The sequence below is a fragment of the Tripterygium wilfordii genome, chromosome 6 (assembly GCF_013401445.1).
Source record: "Tripterygium wilfordii isolate XIE 37 chromosome 6, ASM1340144v1, whole genome shotgun sequence".
In the NCBI taxonomy this organism is placed as follows: domain Eukaryota; kingdom Viridiplantae; phylum Streptophyta; class Magnoliopsida; order Celastrales; family Celastraceae; genus Tripterygium; species Tripterygium wilfordii.
Genome location: NC_052237.1, coordinates 3,981,165 through 4,004,721, shown reverse-complemented (window position 1 = coordinate 4,004,721; position 23,557 = coordinate 3,981,165). Strand labels below are relative to the sequence as shown.

Genomic DNA, 23,557 nt, shown 5'->3' with positions numbered 1-23,557 from the left:
TTTCATTCTCAACACAGCTGTTAAAAAAAAAAAGTTCGTAAAAATACAAGTTGGGACTTTTTTGATAAGCTACTGAAGTGTTTCTGCTGAAGACCTTCAACTTCTTATTCAATCAATACCATCTTACTTTGAGTACAAGCATCTTCTTATACGCTACTTTACAATGCTTTAAGCCTTTAAGTACTCACCAACAGCAAAACTAATAAGTAATAAGCATTGATCCACCCAACATTTGATGATTACATCTACTCATACAAGCTTCTTCAAAAAGAAAACAATGTGCTACAACCAGTGTGTTAAGTAGAAGGGAAAGAAAGAACCTTCAAAGGCTTCAAACCAGTAAAAGCTCAGATAGAAATGCTATTTGGGATTCCGCGACCAGTTACGCCAGGACCTGAGGAGGGAAGCAAAAGCTCGTATGGGGGAATACCTGCACCGGTTCTGTTTTTCAGACGAGTATCCTTGTTTCTTCTGTTTATTATATCCTCGATCCCTTTTAACTTAGACGAAAATTTATTGAATAATTCCAGGACTTCTTGATCATTGATCCAGTGATTATGTAGCTGGTTCATTTCACCTAAATATTCTTCGTCTGCTGAGTGAGTCGAAAGGGTGTCTTGAACAGCCATCACTTTAGTTGCTTGAAGTTGCGTTGGCAAAGAAGACAAGAAAGTTAGCTGAGGATTCAGGATGAACTTATCATAATCTGCCTCGCCTTCTTTAGGGATGAGTTTCCTCATAAGAGTAGGACGGTTAGGCACGTATCCTCCAAAAGGGTACTGACCAAAGTTTATTGCAGCATGCTGACCTGATGCAGTCCAAATAATGATGGTGAGAATGTCACATAAGTCTTCCTTGGTATTGAGTTTGGGCCACCAGGGTTCATTCCGCTTGTCATAATGACCTTTGTTCTTGATTTCATTCCACCAAGCTTGGAGCTCAACGTCAGAAGTAACAGAATTAGGCTCAGAGTAGAAGTGTTCGACATAAGATTCTACCCATTCTTTTATGGCGGACCATATCAGAAGGCCATCTGCAGCGTAGGGGTAGTCTTCGATTACTAGTTTCACACCACACGGCATTGATGGATCCTCCACTGCCATGCCCCTGAACATTTGACAAGTTAAATTTTACAGTATTTGTTCACTACAAGAACAGCTTGGCAATGATATTGACATAGAAAAATTCGTAGATGCTAAGGAAATTCAATGGAAAGAATCGAGGGCACGAATACGAATAAAAAGCTTACCTCCGGATAAGATCTGAAGGCAGTGCCTCCATGTCAAACCGCCACATATTCTTGTAGGCTGCAGAGCTTACCTCCATGCCGTACTTTCCTGGGCTGAAACAAGCCTCAATAATTCCCCCACCATTAATTAAACTTTGCCGTGCAAGTGCATTAATCTCTAGTGTGTAGCGCATATGAGGATGAAGCAACTTGAAGATAGGATGCATTGAGCTAAGCTGTCTATGAGTTGCAATTATGTACGGCTCCATGCAGGCATGAGTCCTCAACCTGAGGTTTTCAAATCAATAAAACATTTAACAATTTGAACACCTTAATAACTTAGAAAGCATTAATATTTAGTTACGGTGCCATGCTCTTATGGTCTGTCAAAGTACATAATATCAGTATGAATCAAAACAATGCTCAATCGTACCAAAAGAAAACAAAAATATGGCCGATGTTTGAAAACAAACATTATCTTAACATGAAAACAACTTGAAATTTGCTTCTAAACAAAATCGTTGGTCTTACCAATGATTTACAAGTTGATGTATTCCAGCATCATTTGAGCAAACATGAGCTTTGGCTAGCTTCCAAATCCAATGCTCCGTAGGATCATGCCCGTGTGTAAAAACACTTTTGTTCCGAAGTGAAGAAAATGTAGGAGGAAGCGAAAGCTCAATGGCTATTGGCCTTAGAAAACCTTTTTGTGTATAGAAGAAAACTGTCCTAGAGGCATACGCTTTTCTTCCTGGCAGGGAGTTCATTCTCTCCATAAATGGCAGAAGCGTATCATGGTAATCGAGTATAAACAATCTCTTTTCCTCAATAGCCTGAAACATTATAAATCAGAATTAGAATGTCAGCCCTGCAATTTTTTTTATAAACAAGGATTCCTCTGGGATTTACGCTAAAGATGCCAAATGATTGTTGTTTATAACAAAGAGGAAAATCCCCAGTACCTTTTCTACACTCATTCCATGGATTTCTTGCCCTATCAGCTCCTTTGTAATTGCTGACTCGGGTGAACCATAAATGGCAGGGTCTAGACTGCTGAGGATTGGAAAGCCCTGTGAATATATACCAAGTTGAGGACATGCAGGAGAAAACAAAGTTAACTTTTAAGTACAGCAAACAGACTCTTCTATCCAAAAGTACCCTTAGGAGCTCAATGTTCACTGGATTGACTCCAGAAAATGTCTGACGTGCAAATTCATTATCACGCAACCATGCAAATCTATCTCCTGGACACATATATATCACAAAATTTGAGAAGAGAAGAAATGATATTTCAGAAATGAATTAAAAAAAAAAAAAAAAGAGTTTGCTTCTCAGTGAATAGGAACGATAGATTGTGGCTTGAAAAGTAATAGACATTCCATTACATAATTGTCAAATATAAGCCTCATAAATCAGGAAGAAGATCAACAGAGAAGAAGCACACATACTTTTTATAACAGCCGGAATTTCATATTTTAACAATTTTTCACCGACACTCAGGACTTGTTTCAAGACATCACCGAAAAGTGGATTACTAAACATTCCATGTTGTTCTTCATCTTTCAAGAGAACGCCGACTTTATATAGTTTGTCAATATCTGAGAAGCATGTGAAGGGTACGTCTGAACTTGACAGTGTTGCAATAATAGATGGTACAAGATTGTGAAGCAAAGCTTTCAATCTGCCTGCAGAGAAAGTGTTCTGCTTAATCTCCTCAAATGTTTCATCCCGAGGTACATACACTGGATGTGGCTTCTCAATTCTACTTTCGGAACGAGGGTCTGGATGATTTCAGTAAACACAGTCTAATTATATACAAAGAGAGAATAAGAATCCTGAATACAGCAACCGAAATTTTAGGATAATACCATACCATTGTTGGTTGGTGGGCGGCCAGTTCTACATCGCCTAGGATAAGGCCATTCCGCACCAGTCAAAACTGGTCGGGCAAGCTCTTTGTCCTTATCAGGCTTACCAAGATCATTATAAGGAGCATAGTCATAAATTCTTTCATGAGGCTTTCTCTCGCCTTTCCCATTACCACGCACGCTCAACAAGTCTTCGCGTCTAAGATCTTTGATGCCTGTCGGTGTTTGTGATGGTAGGTATACCTATATAATCAATTTGAGCATTTCTTAAACAAAACCATCCATGTAAACATTAGGACAAGCATAAAAAAAACAACTTTATTGACAGAATTCTCACTTTGTTTGTAAAGATAATCCTACTTTCGGGATTATCATTCCGTGAATGGATCCATGTATCTGCTGGAAAGAAAATTGGGCCTGCATTGAAACCATGAACGACTATCTCCAACAAATGGAACTCCTTCCCATGAAGATTGGTAATGAGAATGGCTCCCGGAGTACCAAAGTCGTGGGGGACAGTGAAATCAGCTGCATATTCAACAATATGGGACTGCTTTGGATGCCTAGGCAGCCATCCCCTCACACAAGACTCTACACTCTTGCCTGAATTGGTAACTGTCACAATACAATATCCAGTTTGACACTAACATTAAATTAATCAACTAAAAGTTTCAGTGAAATTAGGCATTGGGTATCTTAAGGAACAACTTTTTGATCCATAAATTAATAAATAAAAAGGATAACCAAAATTAAAAGAAAGATTGTTCCTCTACTATTTCCTTTCTTTTTTAAAGTAACTTTCTTCCTTTGTTTCTACACCAAACAGCATTTTATATTTTTATTTGCCTTTCACCGAAAGCCAACAGAAGCATTGTCGATGGAGACCAAAATCAAACTCTCAAAAAAAAGAAAGAAAAAAATTTAAAAAGAAAAGACAAGAAACACATATAGTACATAAGATCGAAGCATTAAATAGCATTAGAGACCTACAAAACAGTGAAAAGTTTGAGATCTGAATCACTACTAACCAGGGTCAATCTCTTCACTGATGAGCTGCATCAAGATCCCTTGACCAATACCATTGATGAAGAACTCCCACTGATCCTCGATCTTCTCAGTGATCTTCTCCTTCATCTTCTTCTTTATAGTGATTACTGCTCTCACATCAATCCCCGCCCCTTTCGAAGAAGAAGAAGATAGCAACGGACCATTATGGTTCTCGGTCTCCACGGACTTTGCTGAGTCCACAACTTTGTCTTCACGGCTGATCACAGCCCGGACTGAGCAGCCCGAGTTGACTCGTGATCTCGAACCAGGCACCTGGCTACGCCAAAGACTTCTACTTCTTCCGGCAACAGTTATCGCCGGAGATTGTCGGACAGCAGAGCTAGCGAGCTCTCGAGTGATCGGCTTCAGTGCATACATCTTGCCTGTCAGTCTCTCCGAGTCAATGCACGTTCCACATATGAAAGTGGAGGTGATGTTGACTAAATACAACACCGTTGCATAGTTCGCAATTACAAAAACGGTATCGTTTTGGAAAGTTCTTAACTAAGATATTGTGGTAACTTTATACTGACAGGATATTTCAAAAAAAATATATTTATACTGACAGGAACGACACACGTGGGGCCTGTGATTGATTGATGCACCAGATTACAATAAATACCTTCGCTTCGTTGCGCGTGGAAACACTTGCCAATGAGTGCGCTATAACGCGAAATGCATTAGCCTCTAAAAACACATCATATCAGGCTATCAGCAACAAAATTACCTTCCACAATCAATCTGAGCCGACTCTAATTTATTGATCAATTTAAACAGTTTAATGCAAAATAAATAAATAAAGCCATTAAAGATGATAATGAGAAATCATTGAATTTGAGGTGATGAAATGGTAAATGACAAATTTTTTTAGTTATTGTGAATTTAACGACAAATGAATAATTCAATTAATATGAAGAAGGTTTATAAAAAAAAGAATTCTTTAACACAATAACTAACCACCAAATCATTTTTTCTTGAGCCCTCACATTCTCAAACCCCGAAAGTCCAATCCTTACAATTTCTCTTGAACACTCAAGGATTTCTTAGAAAGTTGCGCAAACTCGACTCAAGTCAAAGATCCACTTAATGACATATTTGTTCTATTGAAAAAGTTGGGGAACTTTGATGATATAGAGAATTATATTTTATATATACGCACGTGTTCCTGTTTTTGATCACCTTGTGAACTCAAACCAAGTCGGTGGCTAAAGGAAAAAAATAATATATATATATATATATATAAATTCTTACATAAACATCTAATGTAAAAGGTGTAAAATAAATATTTATATTTACACCATCGATTTAAAATATATAAGACCCAAAATAATGAACCCCACTAAGATTATTGATTTATAGGACAAGAATCTCATCAAGTGCCCTGAATGATCGATTTTTTTAAAATTCTCAAACAAATTATCACTTGAAAGAAGTTCGTCACGTGTTTAACATTTGTCTACTTTAAATAAATAAATATAATTTGACATTTCCAGTCTAACCCACTTGTGTTATATTTATTTATTTAAAGTAGGCAAAAGTATAAATAATTAGACCAACAAAGACTTGTTTAATTTTGAAGTCCTAGATCCATGTCCAAACTGAATGACTTAAATAAGTCAAAATAGTTTTTCACTTTTATTATCATCATTAAGTAGAGTTCTAATAGGATTATTAATAATAATTAATTATTATATTCAGACAAAATAATTCTAAGTGAATTTTTATTTTCTTATTTTATAAAGTGACATGTAACATAATCAAATTAAATATTAGTGTCATATTAATAGTAATATAGCTCTAATAAATTACTATATTTTTTTTCCTTTTTAAAATTTTATTATTATTTTTAGTTCCATTTGATTTGTTTTATGTTTTTATTTTTCATTTCATGTTTTAAAGTTATTTTAGCTACTTTCCCTACAATGTGTAACCAAATGTGTTATGATTTCATTTTCCAAAAAATATATATGAAAAACAAACATACCAAACAAATTCTTGAATAATTTTTAAATTTTTTATATTTAATTAGTAATATAGATAAAGCGGCTAAAACAGTAAAACTCATGCAGTAAAAAGTAAAAAAAACCAAACCATATAGAAAAACAGTTTGGTCCAATTCTAGATGCTCTGTTGACATCCTAGTCCAGTCATAATGATGACAGACTGATGCTGATGCAACCACTCAGCGACACATTTGGGTTTCTCAGAAAGCAAATTTAAACACAAAAGAACACAAAATAACAAAATATCCAGTTTGAGACTTCCAGCCTCGCTTTCCACAACCACAAGGTAGGAGTTGTCTTTGAGCACCACAACAGCAGGTGGGAGTGGGACATGGAACATGGCACACCATGGATGGTGCAGAATACAAATAGAATGCCATTGCAGATCCGCAATGGGGCCCACATTCCTAACTTTTAAAATTTCTCCACTCTTTTTTTTTCCTTTTCCTGAGATTATTTCCAAAAGGCAACAATGATCCAGTTATTACTGTTCTGAATAATTGCACCTTTCGTGCCCAAAGATAGTCAAAACCACTGATGTTCACAAGAAATTGCATCTGGATTATTTAAATCATAATATAATAATTATTATTTTTTTTAAAAAAAGCGGGATACGAATGTTGCACCTTGTGCAAGTGATATGAGGGGCAGGCCACTGCTAGACACAAGGAGTACTCATTAACTTGGAAAGAACACCAATAGTCCAATGTAGTGATCATGATGCAGTGATGCCTAAAAGAGGAAGTAATTCCGAGAAAGGGGAACGGTGGTGGCTGCGGCGCAGGTTAGTAACTCACCGTTAGCAGTCACTGTGTATGTTTCTGGGTCTACCTGAATATCAGGAAGGGCATCGTTGAGCTTCATGTCCAGTTTGGTGAGTTTCCTGACATTGCCAACTGGTTCAACCCTCTTGCTGAGTTCATACAACGCCTTAACCCCATTATTCGCAGCAACCTGCTTGCATAGAGAGGATAAAAAAAAAGAGCGGAAAAACATTCAGTTCATGCACAAGAGAGAGAGAGAGAGAGGAGCCGTGCCTTGCTGACAAAAGCAATGGAGTGAGAACTTCCAGCTTTGCCAAATGCTCCAAACATTGGCCTCGATATCACCTGCACCATGCCAACAATTTGTTTCTTCTCATATAAGAATGGAACTTATCATACACACAAAAAAAAAAAAGAAAAAAAAAGGGAAAGTGATGCCATTGACTTCTGTTTTTGGAGAACAATCCTGGTGAAAACTCAAAAATGGGAGTATCAACAGAAGACCATATGAAGGGTAATAACCAAGGCCAGGTCTTTATCAAGGCTGGCCAATCTACCACATTATACAATTGCCTTTGTAAATTCAATCTTACCGGTTCAGGTGTGGGAATGCTTGCATTCGGATCACCCATATTTGCCCATGCAATCACACCACCTTTAATCACCATCTCTGGCTTTGCCGCAAAGAAAGAAGGCTTCCAGAGTACAAGATCGGCCAACTTCCCTACCTGCAGACAAACATACACGCAATGATGCACAATTTAAAAGAGATGACCAATTACTTTTAACATCTACACATGCTTCTCTATTTATAAATTAGCCAAGAATAATAGTTCCCACCACGCAATAACAGATTGGATTGCCACAAAGAAGCATATTAATTCTTCAATAAGACTTCAAAAATGTAATAGGTAGGGTCAACCAAAATTCTAAATTCCAATCCAACAAAATGTTAATACCTTCACGTACATATATATTTATCTAGTATACGCATGCAGTTGACATAATAAACAAGGGTCAAAACTTGAATACCTCAATTGAACCAACAAATTGAGAAAAACCATTAGCTATTGCTGGATTTATTGTGTATTTGGCAATATATCGTTTGATACGAAGGTTGTCATTGTCTGCTTCACTCGGGTGAATGGAACCCCTTTGTGTCTTCATTTTGTGGGCAGTCTGCCAAGTTCTGCTTATCACCTGGCATGAAGGAATTTAATGCATCTAAATTTGAGATATCAATTACAGGGCAGTGTTTTAATTTAAAACAGAAAAGAATGAACATTGGAAGATTTAATACAGAATCATGGTCTTCAAATTACATGTCCATGAAATATGCCCAGGATTTTAAATAGATTGTAAAAAAAAATTATCGACACATGTTAACACAAACACAACAGGTTATTGCAAGATGTTCCTGTTATATCCATTTAGCTATTGTTGACGTGCCTGAGTTCTATGAATAGATATTGCAGGTCACGTCCTCCATACTTCAAGAATAATTTACTGCATACCTTAAGGGCTTAAGTAATGATGCTTTTAACCGACATATACTGCAAGTCATTTGAAATACTTAAATAAACAAGCGATTAATCCTATGAAATTTTAAAATGAATGCCAAATGTTATCAAGTCATTATCTGCAACAACCACATATATTCGCAACGATAATTTAAGAAAAGCCATGTTTGAAGACAAAATTTATGTCACATAATTAAAATAGAAACGAAAATGACAAGGAAGTAGAATCAAAGACCTCTCCAATGCGACCCATTGCCTGTGAATCAGATGCTATGATGCTAATCGCTCCCATATCATGCAATATGTCTTCTGCAGCAATTGTTTCAGCTCTAATCCTTGATTCAGCAAAAGCTACATCTTCTGGAATGTCCTTATCAAGATGATGGCAAACCATCTGCAGGAATTACAACTTAAATGGAATCAAATACATCCATAAAGCATTCTGCATCAACACTTTCAATATCTTCGTAATTCGTATACCAGCATATCAAGATGCTCATCTATAGTATTGGACGTATAAGGTCGTGTTGGGTTTGTTGACGAGGGTAGGACATTTTTCACTCCACATACTTTAATGATATCTGGAGCATGACCACCACCTGCACCTTCACTGTCCAAAGAAAAACAAAATAACATAAGCATTAAAAAAACTATAATCAAATAACTCGCTAAAAAGTCAAAGGCAATAAATTTGTAAATTTAGCATTTGGTGCTTCTTTAAGTAAAAAATACTTATACAAATGGAAAGGTGGTAAACTCAGAAATATAATCATTTTGGAAAGTCATGACAACTCGAAGCTGGTAAAGGATAAGGCAGCAAGAATATCAATAAACTAACTGTAGCACACAATGCTTTAAATGATGCACTTTAACTTGGTGAAGACTGCCACGAGGTAGCAGAAGCATGAGTGCATAGTATGCTTATGAGGCAGCAGTGCATATGATTTATACCTGTGGTACGTATGAATAGTTCTTCCTTTGAAAGCAGCAATTGTATGTTCCACGAATCCAGATTCATTCAAGGTGTCAGTGTGGATATTAACCTGTCAAAAGCAAGGAACAGAAAAGTATATTCCATTAGATTAGGTCTCAAAGAAGGTTAGGAACACACACAAACATGCATCAAATATTTTGAATCTAATGGTCAGAAGAAGTTGCCTGAACGTCGTATTCTTCTGCGACAGCCAAACAGTTATCTATTACAGCAGGAGTAGTTCCCCAGTCCTCATGCAGCTTCAGTCCCATAGCTCCAGATTTGATTATCTCATGCAGTTCATCAGGTTTTGAGCCATTTCCCTATGGTAGAAAGCTGTTATTACTTGAAAATAAGACATAATGATGCTGAAATGAAACCAGAGTCCACAACAACTTTTGTTAAGCAAATTTTTACCATTGATCAGTTTGTACAATAGGTTATGACTTATGAGATTTATGTTCTTGACAACGTATGCAGTTTAAGAATTAGACAGAATAAATTTCTTTTTTATCAGTAATTTTAGCACAAAATTTACACATACTTTTCCTGTGAAGCCAAAATTTAGAGGCATGTCATCAGTAGCTTGCAGCATTAATTTGATATGTGACGGAGCAGGTGTACAAGTAGTTGCACGCGTACCATCAGCAGGTCCCGTTCCGCCTCCCACTAACGTTGTAATGCCTACATATTTTGTGAAGTTCAGGGAAAAAACACTAATTAATACTAATGTTCTCATATCTCATCTTTACTTGATTAGAAATCATATAGAATGAGAAGTGAGATACAAATATTTTTAGATTTCGTCAAAGAAATTCCAAAAGCACATCATCATCGTCTAAAGCCATCCCAACTATATGGAAGTACAAAGTGCATGACTACAAAAAGTAAGAACAACTACCATACTGATTTTCAAGACAGTCTACTTATACAGGAAACTTCTGGGTAGAATTCAACATGTATGATGGAAACATGTTTACTATACTTCAATCAATTCTTTGCTTTCAAAGGCTCATATGCTTATATTTATTTTCAAAGATGTAATCACCAAGACAGCCTATATGATGATTTAGGACAATTACATGCTAAGCGTAAAATTACCAAGCATATAACTGGACCGGGTAAAGCAAAAGAAAAAAAAAATGAAATCAAAATTATAATAGATAAAAACATCAGGATTGATCAAATTTGGCTAAGAGGGCTACAAATGGCAAGCCTAGCGAGGCATCTAAATGGCACGAGCCATAGTACATCAACATGCCACGAAAATTTGAGAACCGCTATTTAAATCAACACTTATAACTAATAAGTAATGAGAGTTACCATGGGTATGAATGTCCATATGACCTTAAGGCAGGTCCCCTCAGTTTGGTTGGAGGATATTGAAAATGAAATGGTGCTAACTGGAAGAAGCTGCTTAGCCAATTGTCTCAATTAAAATTCAATAGTATTAAAAAGGATGATCAGGGAACATTCTACTGTACCTTATATATTAGCTTTTTTTTTCCCTTGTTAAGTTACTGTATCAATTGAACTCCTTTCCCCATAATCAATATTTGTTATTCTCCTAGTTAATATTTCTCTTTCGTGAAGCAGCCAATAATGTTCATCCTAATCTGAAATTGACAAAAGAAAACACTAGCAAAACATTCCTTTCACCAGTGTTACTCTTGGTGGAGTGGATAGAAGACATGACCCTAGATATTATCCTAAATCTCCAGTGTTTTTGTACAAAGTGCACTCTTGCATCTCAAACACACATAGTGGCACCAACACATGGCAGCTCAGTTTAACATTGCACAAGAAATGATGACAAGAATTTACAGAAGTTTCAGCATCCAATGCAAAATAATACCTTACGAGTCTAGAACATAAGTCTCAAGATGTGGCACATTAAAATAAAAATACTAAGCATTCTGATAGAGTTGCGCCCATACACGCTCAGCATCCAAGGCCCAACCAACACCCACTCATATGGGCCGGCTGTACCCAAGGCCTCCCAGCCCATACTAGAAAACCTTGGGTACTAAGGGAGACCCATACCTCTCCCTATAAACGACACCTTAGCTCCCACATCTTCCTATGTGGGACAATCCTCTCAATACCCTCCCCTTCAAGACCAACGCCCACGTTGGTCGAGTACCATGGTTGGCCCTTCCTCAGGGCCCTTGCCCCCGTTGGTCGAGCACCATGGCCGGCCACCTCGCAGGTGCGGCCCCAAGTTGAAGTCACAACAAGATCGTACGCTCCGATATCATTGATAGAGTCGCACCCATACACGCTCAACACCCAAGGCCCAACCGACACCCACCCATATGAGCCGATTGTACCCAAGGCCTCCCAGCCCACACTAGAAAACCTTGGGGACTAAGGGAGGCCCATACCTCCCCCCTATAAACAACACCTTAGCTCCCACATCTTCCTATGTGGGACAATCCTATCACATTCACATACATTCTTAGGAATACATGCATGACACGAAGATGACTCTACTCAACTCCATGTTAAAAGTTTTTAAAATAGATCAAATCATGATATGTGGTGCATCAGGTTGTGTTCTTTATCAGCACTTTCTAGTCAACAGATTCTCAACATAATAGCTTACCACTTGATATAGCCTCATAAACCAGTTGAGGGCATATGAAGTGCACATGACAGTCTATTGCCCCTGCAGTTACAATCATTCCTTCTCCTGCAATAACTTCCGTGTTTACCTACATATGAAGAGAAAAGATGAGGACAAGGGGTGAGTGTGTGCCATCAAGGCATCAACAGAGCATTAATAACCACAAGCTGCTTCAACATTGTGTATTAATGTACCCCTATAATCATATCCAAGTTTACACCTTCCATAACATCCGGAGTGCCTGATTTTCCAAGCCCCACAATAAGATCACCTTTGATACCAATATCCGCTTTGTATATTCCACTATAATCAATGATCACAGCATTTGTTATAACAGTATCCAGGGAGTCAGCCGGTAAACGCCCACTCGATTGGCCCATTCCATCTCTTATTACTTTTCCACCTCCAAAAACACTTTCATCACCGTAAACAGCAAAATCTTTCTCAATTTCAGCATACAAATCAGTATCACCAAGCCGAATCTTGTCTCCTTTACTGGGGCCATATATGCTTGCATATGTCTCAGGAGACATTGTAGTGGTAAAAGCAGAATCTTCTCCACAGACACCTTCCCTGCAAATTTAGTTCTGAGGTTAGGCATTTTAGTTTTGGTGAACCATTTGAAATGATTGTTAATTAGTCAAGATATTTCAGTTAATAACACAAAGTAGAGGAGAACAAGCATCACAAACTTGCTCAGCAGAAAATCTAGACCTAGCATCTGCTTCCTCTGGATTCTTGAATACAGTCCTGTTTACAGCTTCAATCACAGTGGTGCATCTGGCATCATTGACTGGACCATCAGCCATTCCATTCCCACCTCTAATCACTCTATTACCTCCGATGCTTACGAGTACAACACTTTTGGTTTCTCCTGGCTGTCCAAGTAGAAGTGTAGAACAAGTTTCAGTGAAGGCCTTGGTGTACACTGTCGGGATTTGTTGAAATAAAATAACATACCCTAGGTCCTAGCCCATGTATAAAGAAGAACCAGTAGAGTACAAGAGCACGACTTCTTTTTTTCATTAAAAAAATAGACAAAAAAAAAAGAAGAAGCAAAAAGGTACATTGCAGCTCCTCGTATCAACTTTTTGATCAATTAAATAATTATGCAAAATTAAAGATATCAAATGTAATGTTCATTAAAATATATGTCGAACTTCATCTCAGAAATTTTCGATCACCAAATAGTAATAATGATGTTATTTAGTATTTTACACAGTTCTTTACTAACATCAATAATTTTTCACAAAGAGCACATCATGTTGCTTCACTGCATAGAAACAAAATGCAACAGCATTAGTTATTTTATATGTGCAGATATATAAACAACTGAACACTCTTAATTGCACTTGAGCGAAGAAACAAATCACCAGAATTCTTTAATATTCATAAATGACACAACATTCAACCTCAAATCGTGTAGCAGTCCCCGCAGGTATATTCAGCCTCATTCCATATGATTTTCGTCTATCAAAAACCAGGAATGGATTCACCTCGATAAAGTGATAATGGCTGCCAACCTGGAAAAATACCAAATCATTTAGGCACAATACTTTCCCCCATAACATCCCACAAACAAAACAAAATGTTAATGACAATAAACTAACTTTAGATTGCATCATGTGTTGGGGAAAATAAACTAACGTTATCCATCAAAGGTATGGAAGTTCATATAACTTGTGAGAGGAGAGATGCAAATCAAGATTGAAAGAAAGAGAGGCAATAACATTCAACTAATTTAGATAATGATTTCCAATATCGAAAACCTATTTTGAATTTATCAGCTTGTCTGCTGGCAAAAAAAAGATTCAGTTTCAAGATTTGATTTGCATGACAATCAGGAGGTTAGCATCTCTCAAGTCTCAACACCCTCCAGTTACTCATAAGCACGCAATTAACAGCAGAAAGCATAAAAATCATAAAAGCTTCTAAATCTGTTTCTAAACAGAAGAAGGATTTTACTAATGGAACTTTGGGAAATGAAAGTGAGACACTTATTCTAGCTAGCACTGGGCATGTGGATTAAACAAAAAATACATTTGTATTCAGGCATTTCTTTGAACAGCCAAACCCATGTATAATTAGGACCATTTGAAATTACATATCCAGCAACATATGACCTAAATCATACTAATGTTTGGTTACACATATGAACGTATCTTTGTGCATGTGCATCTTTGTGTGTGTGTAATCCCATGACTGCATGATATTAAGAACGAAACAAGAGAGGCAAATTACCCACTATTCATTAGCTGAATTTTTGGAGTAAAGGTGTGTACCCTGCACATATAAGGTAAACTGTGCAAGATAAGTAATGAAAATCCTTAATGGCTCTGAGAATCCTTCTTTAGTCATTTACTTCTTTCCCCGCAGGTAATAAATAAGACAATCACACCACAGCCTTGCTTTCTTTAGAAAAGGAAAAAATTACTCAAAGAAGTCCCTCATTCAGGGGTACACAACAATGATAACGGTTTTTGGATTTATTTTTTTTGTTAGAGACAGGGGGTTACATGTACAAACAAATTACGTAATCGAGATACTAACCAATTACAACCATGTAAGGAAATGGCATATCAAAATTAAAAAATACTGATCAGTTAACGAGGCAAACACCTGAACTGGCCTGTCTCCATGGTTAGCAACTTTGAGAATTACCGCTTTCCTTCGAGGATTAAGCACAATCTCCCTTTTTTGAAAAATTATCTGACCAGGAATTTCAATATCTTCCATTCCAGAAAACAATTCTAATGAAGGAACTGCAGCATTGAGTTCTGCCATTAAGCTCAAAACTAAATGCCGTATAATTGAGTACAATAAAGCTACTTTGATTTTTCACTATTAGTAGTTTGCAAAGCAATGGGCATAAACCAACAATGTTTCTTTGGAGTATCAAATGTAGATAGGAGAAACCAAATATCAAGTTAGAGACAGAAGCAAAGTGGAACATAAATTTTTTAGTTGTATTTTTCCATGCCAGAGATAGTAGGCTCCATTAACTTTTGAAGCAACTGAGCCATCCTACCTCAGGAAGCATCGAGGATACCTTCACGTTCTAATATTTTCCAGCAGTACTTTCAAAAACACTTACAGCTTTCAGTTAGGGAACCAAAAATATAACTGATACTGACCCTTTTTTAGAAAACTATAACGAAAGAAGCCCATGGAAAAAAATTATAAGAAAGAGAGAACAGGCATTCACAATAATTGAACAGATAGGAAAATACAAATGGCTATCAGATAAAATGATTTTGATAATAAAAGAGAGATGAAATCTTTACTGATGTAGAAAAGTTGCTATCTATAGTATGCATAACTAGAGTTCTCTCAAGTTCAAAAAAAGTTAAAAACAAGGAAACAGAACAACAGATAGTGAAGCTGAGATGCTACAGTGACAAAAAGACCAATGTCAGTTAAGAAAGTATTTATAAACGTTACAGAAAATGAGTAAACTTAATAACTTATGCACTTACCTGGAAGGAAAGAACCATGAAAGGCAAGCTCTAGATTTCCATTTTCACTAGCAATTGCATCATGAATGGTGACCAACTTTGTCCCATCAGGAAATGTTCCTTCAACCTGCTTTACTGTTTAATCAATAAATAATGGATGCAAATATTTTGCAGAGAAGAAATGAGCTTTGGAATTAGGAAATTATAATTTTTCACAAGAGTGTTATGCAGCCTATTTAAGACTTTTTACGACAACGATTAGTTGTTTAATATAAGAAAAAAATACAACGAATTCTACTCCCTGAAAGGGGTAATATGAAAATTATATAGGCAAAAACGTTCTTACTCAAAACCCCAAGAAGTGGGCAGAATAAGAGTAGATCTCCTATGCACGGGTCCAGAATCTGCACTCTCCAGTAATATTTGAAAAACAGCGATGGGTTGATTATATGAATATTTAGTTAGCAAGGTAAAGGATGCAAATGTTTTGCAGAGGGAAAGAAATTTTGGAATTAGAAATTTGACGAGTTTAATCTCTAGTGATGAAGCAACGTTACCACCAGGCACCAACCACATCTTCGCCCTTATAGCTTATCCCCTTAAATGCATTACACATTCAAAGAGAATCTACCATCTCTAGTATTTCAGTGACTTGGATTGCCAGAAATTATTATAGAACTAGGCTCAGCCTCAATTACCATTATGAGTAGAAAAACAGAAATTTCAATGTCAATGAGTAAACAAAAGATGGAAAATATAATGGTGAAGAATACTGTTTTCTACCTGTACAGAATCTAAAAGGTAGGGAACTGCAGGAAGAACTTGTCTCCTGCAAAGGAGATGCCCACATTAAACCATATAAGCTCACCATGTTAAATTCTCTATCAAACACAGAGGCACTTTAATTAATCGAGGACATAAGTTGAAATGTCACAAGAATAGAATTATTCCATATAAACCACTACTAAACCAAGCCTTGTAAAGTTTCACACAAACTAACAAACAAGTATTACACCACAGTCAATACAAATTCCGAAAAGCTCAAGGATCTTTATCAAATATATGAAGAAGTTTGCTTCAGATTCAAGAAATGTTGAAAAATAGTAAGACAAGCCAGCAATTTCAACCAGCAACAGACCCGGAAGAGAGAGAGAATTACAGCTAAACAACTAAGAAACATTGAAATTATATTTGAGGCAATACCTTCCAAGAAGTTGTTTCCCAACGTCCATCAATTCTGCCACGGTCTTATTACCATCACGAACAAACTCCAAAATCTATAAGCAACAAAAACGGAAATGCAAGAGAATAAACATCAAACCCAGCCTCATGTCACAAAAACAGCTTTCAGTCACAAACTCCCTCACGCACTCTCTCTCCCTCCCATACACACAAATACAAACCTGAGTGGCGATAAGCGCAACAGCTTCAATGTAATTAAGGCGAAGACCGCGAGCGAGACGCTTCTGGGCAAGGTAACCAGCGTTGTGGAGCCCTAGCTTCTCCACTTCTCTTGGAGTCAACTTCATCTTCTTCTTTCAATTCAACTTGATCATCACAAAATTTACCACAGCAAATTGCAAATTAAAGAAACAAAATGAGTGAACTAAATCAACACTGTTAAAAGTGATCGAATCAGATATATAGAACTTGATCAGAAAATTGACATGATTTGATGTCCGATGATAATCGAAGGAACAGAGATACAAAAACAACGTGGGATTGAGAAAGAAAGAGAACGTTCCATACCAGAAAAACAGCACTGAACTATGAATAGACACTCGGAAAGTGAAAGGCACTGAACTTTTCGAGTTGAGGAAGCTACCTGAACGTTGACCTCCTCCCGTTTATCTATACAAAACGGATGAGGTTGATGTCGTTTTGAGCTTTCAAAGTCCCACTTGAAATTCCCGAAATGAAGGCCAGTGCAGAGCGAACTGGTCTTTCCAAAAGCGAAACAAGTTTCTTTTGTGTTTGAAATAATGTGCAAAACAGTGATCTTTTATCGCAGGAATTTGAATTTTGGGTTTGAACTTCACAATTTAACTCCATTTGGCAGGATTAGTCGAGCTTTGATGAAGAACTTGCAAGCTACGTTGGGTTTGTAGAGAGAAAATATTGGAGGGTTGGCACAAAATTCACCATTGTAAAACTCTTCCTCTGAGATTCATGCCTGACAGGCTTACAGCAGCGAAATTGAGATATAAAACTGATAGTCTCTGGGGTTTGAAAATCACTAGCAGTACACTAGAAGGAAATAAGAGAATGGGGATTCGTTCACCAAATACATAGAATTGATTCACAAGCTGCACAATAGAAATGTAATGCAGTGTTTGAATTATACGAATCAGTCTCATCTTCACCCAGAAATAGATATCCAAGTAAAACCACAAAAATATCACCACTTTATTACTTGGGAAAATTGAACGCATTGGAAACAAAACAAAAAGGAGCTCAGTCTAAGAGCATTTGTAGGAGTACATTAGCTCATGTGATAGTTTGTGGGAACAAATGCAAGAAAAACAATCTCAGTTTGCCGCATCTTACGAAGATAGAACCTTCTGGACCTCGGTCGTGACTTCCTTTGGCGGTTTCTCTGCAGGGAGGTTTGCAAGAACACCCTTTTTGGCATAATAATCGATAACCTGTGTGTGTAAATAATACATACAAGTTAGTTTAGATAAGTGTGTGATCATAAAAGGAGCAAGAATTATCAAAGAAAACTTAGTAGTAAACATGAAATCACATCAAGCATTTTTTACATGGTTGCTTAGTTCATATTTTCTTTTAAAAAAAATGTTGTAATGAACTGAAATTGGGAAGCTCTTCAAGGCAGGATCACATTGTACCCATCCCTGTTGAGGAAACTTTGGATTGGATACTGTTAATCAACCACAAACCACTAGAATAATATCTAAAGGTGCAGTTGCTGAGGATTGGAACCTGAGACATCTGAGTTCTTGGCTGGTTCTATGTAGATGTTCTAAGGACAGAGAGGCTATGTCAAACCCCAAACTGAAACCATATAAATGACATGACCTAAGTCCATTGAAGGACAAAGCTTAAGAGCAATATGATCTACAGCAATTAATCATGCCTTATGTGGGACTGACACATGTCACAGCTTAGGCCCTGAGAGAAGGACTAATGCAGAATGTCTCAAATCCACATATGGGTATCTCCATATTGGCTATTGGGGATCCCCAACCAAAGGGCGTTAGCCTAGTTGGTTATACCATTGGTCTTTGTGCACATGAGTGCATGAGGTCGGATGTTCGAGCTACACCAGGCGCAACAATTCTGGAGGTTTACCCACACGAGCTTTAGCCAGGGTTTAAGCGTCTGTCGTCGTGGTGCGGGCTGTGGTAGTCAGACCCGGGTTTAGAACCGGCCCAGGGGTTCCGAAGGGGCCGTAGAGTCGGGGGTTTCCCGGTATCCAAAAAAAAAATTAGTCTAGTGGTGGAACCACAAGGTCAAGCCAATATGGATCCCCAATTAGTCTAGTGGTGGAACCACAAGGTCGAGTTGAAATCCTACTTCCATCCCCCAAATACCTACCCATAAAAAAAAGAAGAATTTATTTAACCTAATTTATAATCTTAAAAAACACTCAATACACGCTAGATGTAGGATCAACATGTGACAACACAAGAAACGTCACAGTGAGCATGTATTTACAAGTTCACAAATTTCCCCCCATCACAATCAGTACAAATCTCATAGCGTCAAAAAAAAGTTCTAACTTCCATGTTAAATCTAAGACCCAAACTTCTTCTTTTCTTTTTTCTACCATTACCTTTATTAGGATTGAGCCGCAAAAGGGAACACATGCTGTGTACTACAAATAGCTTTTAAGAATTTATGTAGCGGAACCAATTGTACTAAGTTTAAACATGATCACGATGGTGACGACAATTCGGAATTTGGTCACATGACAACCCATGTTCACGCTAAGATGAAGCATATTTCCAGATACATCATCTTTCTTCAATATTCTAAATAAAAGAAAGGAATAATCAAACCATAATTCATAAATAGCAGACTTACAGGTTCTGTCTGCTTGTGAAATGCATCCAGTCTTGACTTGAGGACTTCTGGGGTATCATCCTTTCGTTGAATCAAAGGGTCTCCAGTGACCTTTATTGCCAAAAAGTAAACAAAGAATGTCAGGGTTTGCGACTCAATAGAGGTAGCCTGTATCAGATGGTCTCGTTGTAAATATCAGTCGTTAAGTCTAATTCAGAACTTTATATGGGGACAATGTGGGCTGGAACATGTATGACAGAGATTGATAACCAAAGGGTATCCAATTATGATGTCAACCTGACATTTTAATATAACATGAACATGGATTAGAGAGAGGGTATTAGGGCATCTGAATCTGATCATGATATAAATGTATCAAAATTAAATTCAACCAAGCATTAGACTAAAATCTTATTCCTGCTTTGCTGCACAATGGTAAAAAGAATCTCAACTTAGTAAGTGACTGCACAGGCCTTTAAGAACTATTAGTGAAGAGAAAAATGTAGGCACAAAAACGCAAAGATATCATCATGCGGGTTACAAAATAAAATGCCTACTGATCTAAATAATGAATGTGTCAATCATAGATTCTTAGGTCAACTGAAATAGCATGAAAAAACAAAAATAATAATTAAACAAGCAACCTACATCATCAACTCCAGGAACCTTGGGAGGTGCAAATTTAGTATGGTAGGATCGGCCACTAGAAGGGTGAATCCAACGGCCAGTGATCCTTTCCTCCAATATTGAATCATCAACTGCAAAATTGAGCACCTTATCAATTTTTGTTCCCTGCTTTCCAAGCATCTCATCAAGCTGCATTCAAGCAAAATAAATGGAGTGTAAGTCAGAACCATGACACAAAAAAAGCCGCAAAACGAGCAGAAGAAATAACGACAGTACCACGCACAGCAAATATGATAAACAAAGTAAAGAGTGAAACCTTCTCAGCTTGGACCACGGTCCTCGGAAAACCATCCAGAATAAAGCCTTTTTCACATGAAGGCTTCTTCATTGCTTCATCAATTATTCCAACAACCAAATCATCAGAAACAAGTTCTCCCTACATGTAAGTGGCCAAAACATGCATGTCAACAATTTAACCACAGAAAAGCAAGCCGCCACAAGAATATGCATGAAATTCAAGTGGCATTAAGCCATTAAACATATAAAATCACATGTCTACATAGAAACAGACACCAATTCACCTTATCCATGGCTTCTTTAGCTTTAATCCCAAGAGGAGTTTTGGCAGCAACGGCCCCTCGCAGCATATCACCGGTGGCCAGATGACACAGACAGTAATCATCCTTGATAATAGGTGACTGTGTACCCTTTCCCGAACCAGGTGGACCTGCCATTTGTCTAATTCTACATCATTATATGCACATTCCAATAAACCAACTGATCATAACTCATAATTCACACCATCCCCTTCAAAACAATTTAAAGCTAGCCACCAGATGATCAAAATTGTTGCAGCTGGTATCTAATTATCCCAGAGAAATTACTCAAAACAGTCTTATCAGCAAGACCCAATCCTTCAATTTCCATTTCCTAAAAATTAAAGCGTGAATTGGCTCTATATATCACATTCTACCCAAAATATTGAAAAGAGAAGGCATTGAGCAACAATTTGGAACCAGCAGAGGCTGAAAAAGTTACCCAATACCAGAAATTCATGAACTTACAACAGTACTGATTACAAACCGTTGAAACAGATAAAAGTATTGAACTTTCCCGGAATTCATAAAATGAGAGACCAGTACACTATACACCGAGAACCAAACAACAATATTTGGTAAAGGTGAATGAAAAATAAAAGAATTACCGATGAGAACGAGACGCTTATCGGGCTTGGAGGAGCACTTGAACCGGCGAAGGAGCTCGGTCATCATATCAACGGAAGGCACATCCTCCAATGCCACGGAAGAACTCGCCATCGCTCTCTCTCTCTCGGGTCGCAATACCGAAGGGACCAATACTTTGCGTGAAAAACCAAAAAGTGAAAGAGGTTTTATAGGAGTACTGGGATGGCCGGATGGGGAAGGTAGGTGTCCTATTTCTATCTCTGTAAGTTTGGGTTGGTAAGAGTGGTTGGGTTGGACTTGGGTTGTTGGTGATGTTTTCTCTATTTTTTTACATTTGACTACAAGACTTAAAAAACTAGATTGTGACCAAACCCTAAACGCCTGAAGTCCGAGAAAGACAAGTTGTTATCCTTTTATGTTTATTGGGCCGATCGTTAATATTGTAGGCCCAAGTATGTATCGTTTCCGGTTATTAAAAAAAAATCAAATTAGTTTCCAAAAAATAAAAAGAATATAAAACAAGCAATTTAGTCAATTAGATTAGATTGAACAATCTGTGTCTGGCACAACAATATTGGGATCCTCATCATATTCATGATACATGTATGTATATATATATATATATATATATATATATATATATATATGTGGATGAGGATAATGGATATCCTGAGAGGTTATAAACAAATATAAAGGACCTTGACTAGTTTGCTTCTATGATCAACTCCCCTTTCTATGGATTCCACCACTTTCCAATGTTGATATTTATCTGCTAAATATTTTGTTGGGCTGGGAATATGTCTGGTTTTGCCCAACCCATTTGAAAATATAATAAGATGCAGCCCAAGGACATAAGCTTATCCATATCCCAAACAAAATTACACACCACACCATATCATCTTTTTTATGTCATGACAGATGCTCTTTTTTTTTCTTTAATTGCATGTCATGATTTGGTGTATCAAAATCAATAAAATAAAAACAATTAATTTATAATTTAAATTTCAAATTATTCCTAACTATCCATGAATTAATACAAATATCGTAAAATGTCACCAAAATATTGATAATGATATACATGACGTACCAAAATGATTGAATATTTTATCGAGGAGAAGAAATAATTGAAGTTGTTTTCAAAGCATATGACACCGAAAATAAAGGGATTAGTTGTTTTCCTTTTTTGCGGGTCAAAAAAGAAATAGAAGTGTCTATGTCGCGTTTGGATTGGGTAAATAGACCTAAAAATTCCGAATGAATCTTATTTTGACTCTTCACTCCTTCCTTCCTCAAAGACGTGACGCATTTTTTTTTTGTTTTTTGTGCTCCCTCGAACCGAGACAGCCCGGTTCAGCTTTCGGTCATGTTCATGTGGGGTCTCGTAGTTTGATCTGATTTACAACTTTGCCATTCTTTTTTTTCTATTAGCTAGAAATAATTTTTATTTTTTGGATAAATTTACTTTGAATATTTTGGACCACGCATCATATTTTGATTAATCTCAACCAAGCGTTGTATTCTTAATAAACTCCATCTAATGAAAAAATAATAATATATGTTTAATATATTAGTCTTAATTTTACTTTTATCGTGTAATGAAAATTCGATTTTTTTATTTTTAATGTGAAACTTTTTATCTTTTTATTCACAAATAAATATAATCCTCAAAATACTAATGCTACATCACAACCTTAATTTTTTTTCTATAAAAATTCCCATGAAATGCAGAAAAATAATAATACATCAAAGCTCAAAGATTTTGTTACGGTTAGGAATTAAGAGTATTTTAAATAATTAATAATTTAGTTAATAGTGGATTTATATTTTATGAATAGCTTAGTTGTAAGAGATGATTTATTTTATTTCAAGGATTAGGGTGGTGCTCCCATTAATATTTATAAACGATATTACTTTTATTCAACAAGTGTATCAAAGAACTTAAATTATATTTGTAGGAATACTAAGTTAAAAATTAAAATATAGTATATTATATAATTCATAAAAAGGAAACACGGGGACCGGGCTTGAAAGCTGAAACCATAAAAGCTGCAAAAGTTGGGGTATGAGTGGAAGCAATAAAAGCAAGCAACCACATATATATATACATATACATATATATGTATATGTATATGTATATATATATATATATGTTTATATAAAGTGGGTCTAAAATCGTATCTAGCTTGTATTGGAGGTAAAGAAGCATGCATGCATCTCCACTTGTCTATTAAATGCT

The 23,557-nt window shown here is 36.6% G+C and overlaps 3 protein-coding genes across 5 annotated transcripts; all 3 read right to left on the bottom strand.

Moving 5' to 3' along the window:
- Positions 1 to 77: 77 nt before the first annotated feature.
- Positions 78 to 4,585, bottom strand: LOC120000534 (lipoxygenase 6, chloroplastic). Its single transcript, XM_038848648.1, has 9 exons — positions 4,125 to 4,585; positions 3,434 to 3,711; positions 3,102 to 3,339; positions 2,677 to 3,009; positions 2,387 to 2,472; positions 2,191 to 2,298; positions 1,760 to 2,061; positions 1,250 to 1,516; positions 78 to 1,107 (listed from the first exon to the last, which is right to left on the bottom strand). Exons 1-9 carry the CDS (start codon positions 4,519 to 4,521, stop codon positions 348 to 350), a joined length of 2,769 nt encoding a protein of 922 aa, XP_038704576.1. The 5' UTR covers positions 4,522 to 4,585; the 3' UTR covers positions 78 to 347.
- A 1,634-nt stretch (positions 4,586 to 6,219) lies between these two features.
- Positions 6,220 to 17,501, bottom strand: LOC120000124 (urease). 2 transcript variants are annotated; one of them, XM_038848011.1, is made up of 19 exons: positions 17,310 to 17,501; positions 16,888 to 17,031; positions 16,688 to 16,761; positions 16,268 to 16,313; positions 15,506 to 15,611; positions 14,649 to 14,791; positions 13,442 to 13,552; positions 12,744 to 12,907; positions 12,224 to 12,602; positions 12,009 to 12,117; positions 9,948 to 10,087; positions 9,589 to 9,726; positions 9,382 to 9,473; positions 8,911 to 9,040; positions 8,666 to 8,824; positions 7,943 to 8,110; positions 7,504 to 7,638; positions 7,184 to 7,255; positions 6,220 to 7,100 (listed from the first exon to the last, which is right to left on the bottom strand). In XM_038848011.1, exons 2-19 carry the CDS (start codon positions 17,011 to 17,013, stop codon positions 6,879 to 6,881), a joined length of 2,514 nt encoding a protein of 837 aa, XP_038703939.1. In that variant the 5' UTR covers positions 17,014 to 17,031; positions 17,310 to 17,501; the 3' UTR covers positions 6,220 to 6,878. The 2 variants fall into 2 exon arrangements, with proteins under 2 accessions (XP_038703939.1, XP_038703938.1); XM_038848010.1 differs by having other exon boundaries at positions 17,234 to 17,394.
- Positions 17,502 to 17,798: 297 nt separating this feature from the next.
- On the bottom strand, positions 17,799 to 21,548 carry LOC120000125 (adenylate kinase 4-like). Of its 2 annotated transcripts, none has more exons than XM_038848012.1 (6): positions 21,342 to 21,548; positions 20,719 to 20,864; positions 20,454 to 20,573; positions 20,159 to 20,326; positions 19,532 to 19,621; positions 17,799 to 18,129 (listed from the first exon to the last, which is right to left on the bottom strand). In XM_038848012.1, exons 1-6 carry the CDS (start codon positions 21,451 to 21,453, stop codon positions 18,028 to 18,030), a joined length of 738 nt encoding a protein of 245 aa, XP_038703940.1. In that variant the 5' UTR covers positions 21,454 to 21,548; the 3' UTR covers positions 17,799 to 18,027. The 2 variants fall into 2 exon arrangements, with proteins under 2 accessions (XP_038703940.1, XP_038703941.1); XM_038848013.1 differs by having other exon boundaries at positions 20,719 to 20,875; positions 21,342 to 21,488.
- Positions 21,549 to 23,557: the final 2,009 nt, after the last annotated feature.

Bases quoted from the DNA above. Each gene is read 5' to 3' on its own strand.
- LOC120000534 (XM_038848648.1), bottom strand. From the start codon at position 4,521: ATGTATGCACTGAAGCCGATCACTCGAGAGCTCGCTAGCTCTGCTGTC. The intron at 3,010-3,101 runs GTATGGTATTAT...GAAATCATCCAG, and splicing joins CCGCCCACCAACCAACAATG to ACCCTCGTTCCGAAAGTAGA. The intron at 2,473-2,676 runs GTATGTGTGCTT...ATATGTGTCCAG, and splicing joins AATTCCGGCTGTTATAAAAA to GAGATAGATTTGCATGGTTG.
- LOC120000124 (XM_038848011.1), bottom strand. From the start codon at position 17,013: ATGAAGTTGACTCCAAGAGAAGTGGAGAAGCTAGGGCTCCACAACGCT. The intron at 10,088-12,008 runs GTAAGCTATTAT...CAAAATATGTAG, and splicing joins TTATGAGGCTATATCAAGTG to GCATTACAACGTTAGTGGGA. The intron at 7,639-7,942 runs GTATTCAAGTTT...GTTTGTCTGCAG, and splicing joins AATTTGTTGGTTCAATTGAG to GTAGGGAAGTTGGCCGATCT.
- LOC120000125 (XM_038848012.1), bottom strand. From the start codon at position 21,453: ATGGCGAGTTCTTCCGTGGCATTGGAGGATGTGCCTTCCGTTGATATG. The intron at 20,574-20,718 runs GTGAATTGGTGT...ACTTACATGTAG, and splicing joins CTAAAGAAGCCATGGATAAG to GGAGAACTTGTTTCTGATGA. The intron at 20,327-20,453 runs GTTTCACTCTTT...GCTTGAATGCAG, and splicing joins CCGTGGTCCAAGCTGAGAAG to CTTGATGAGATGCTTGGAAA.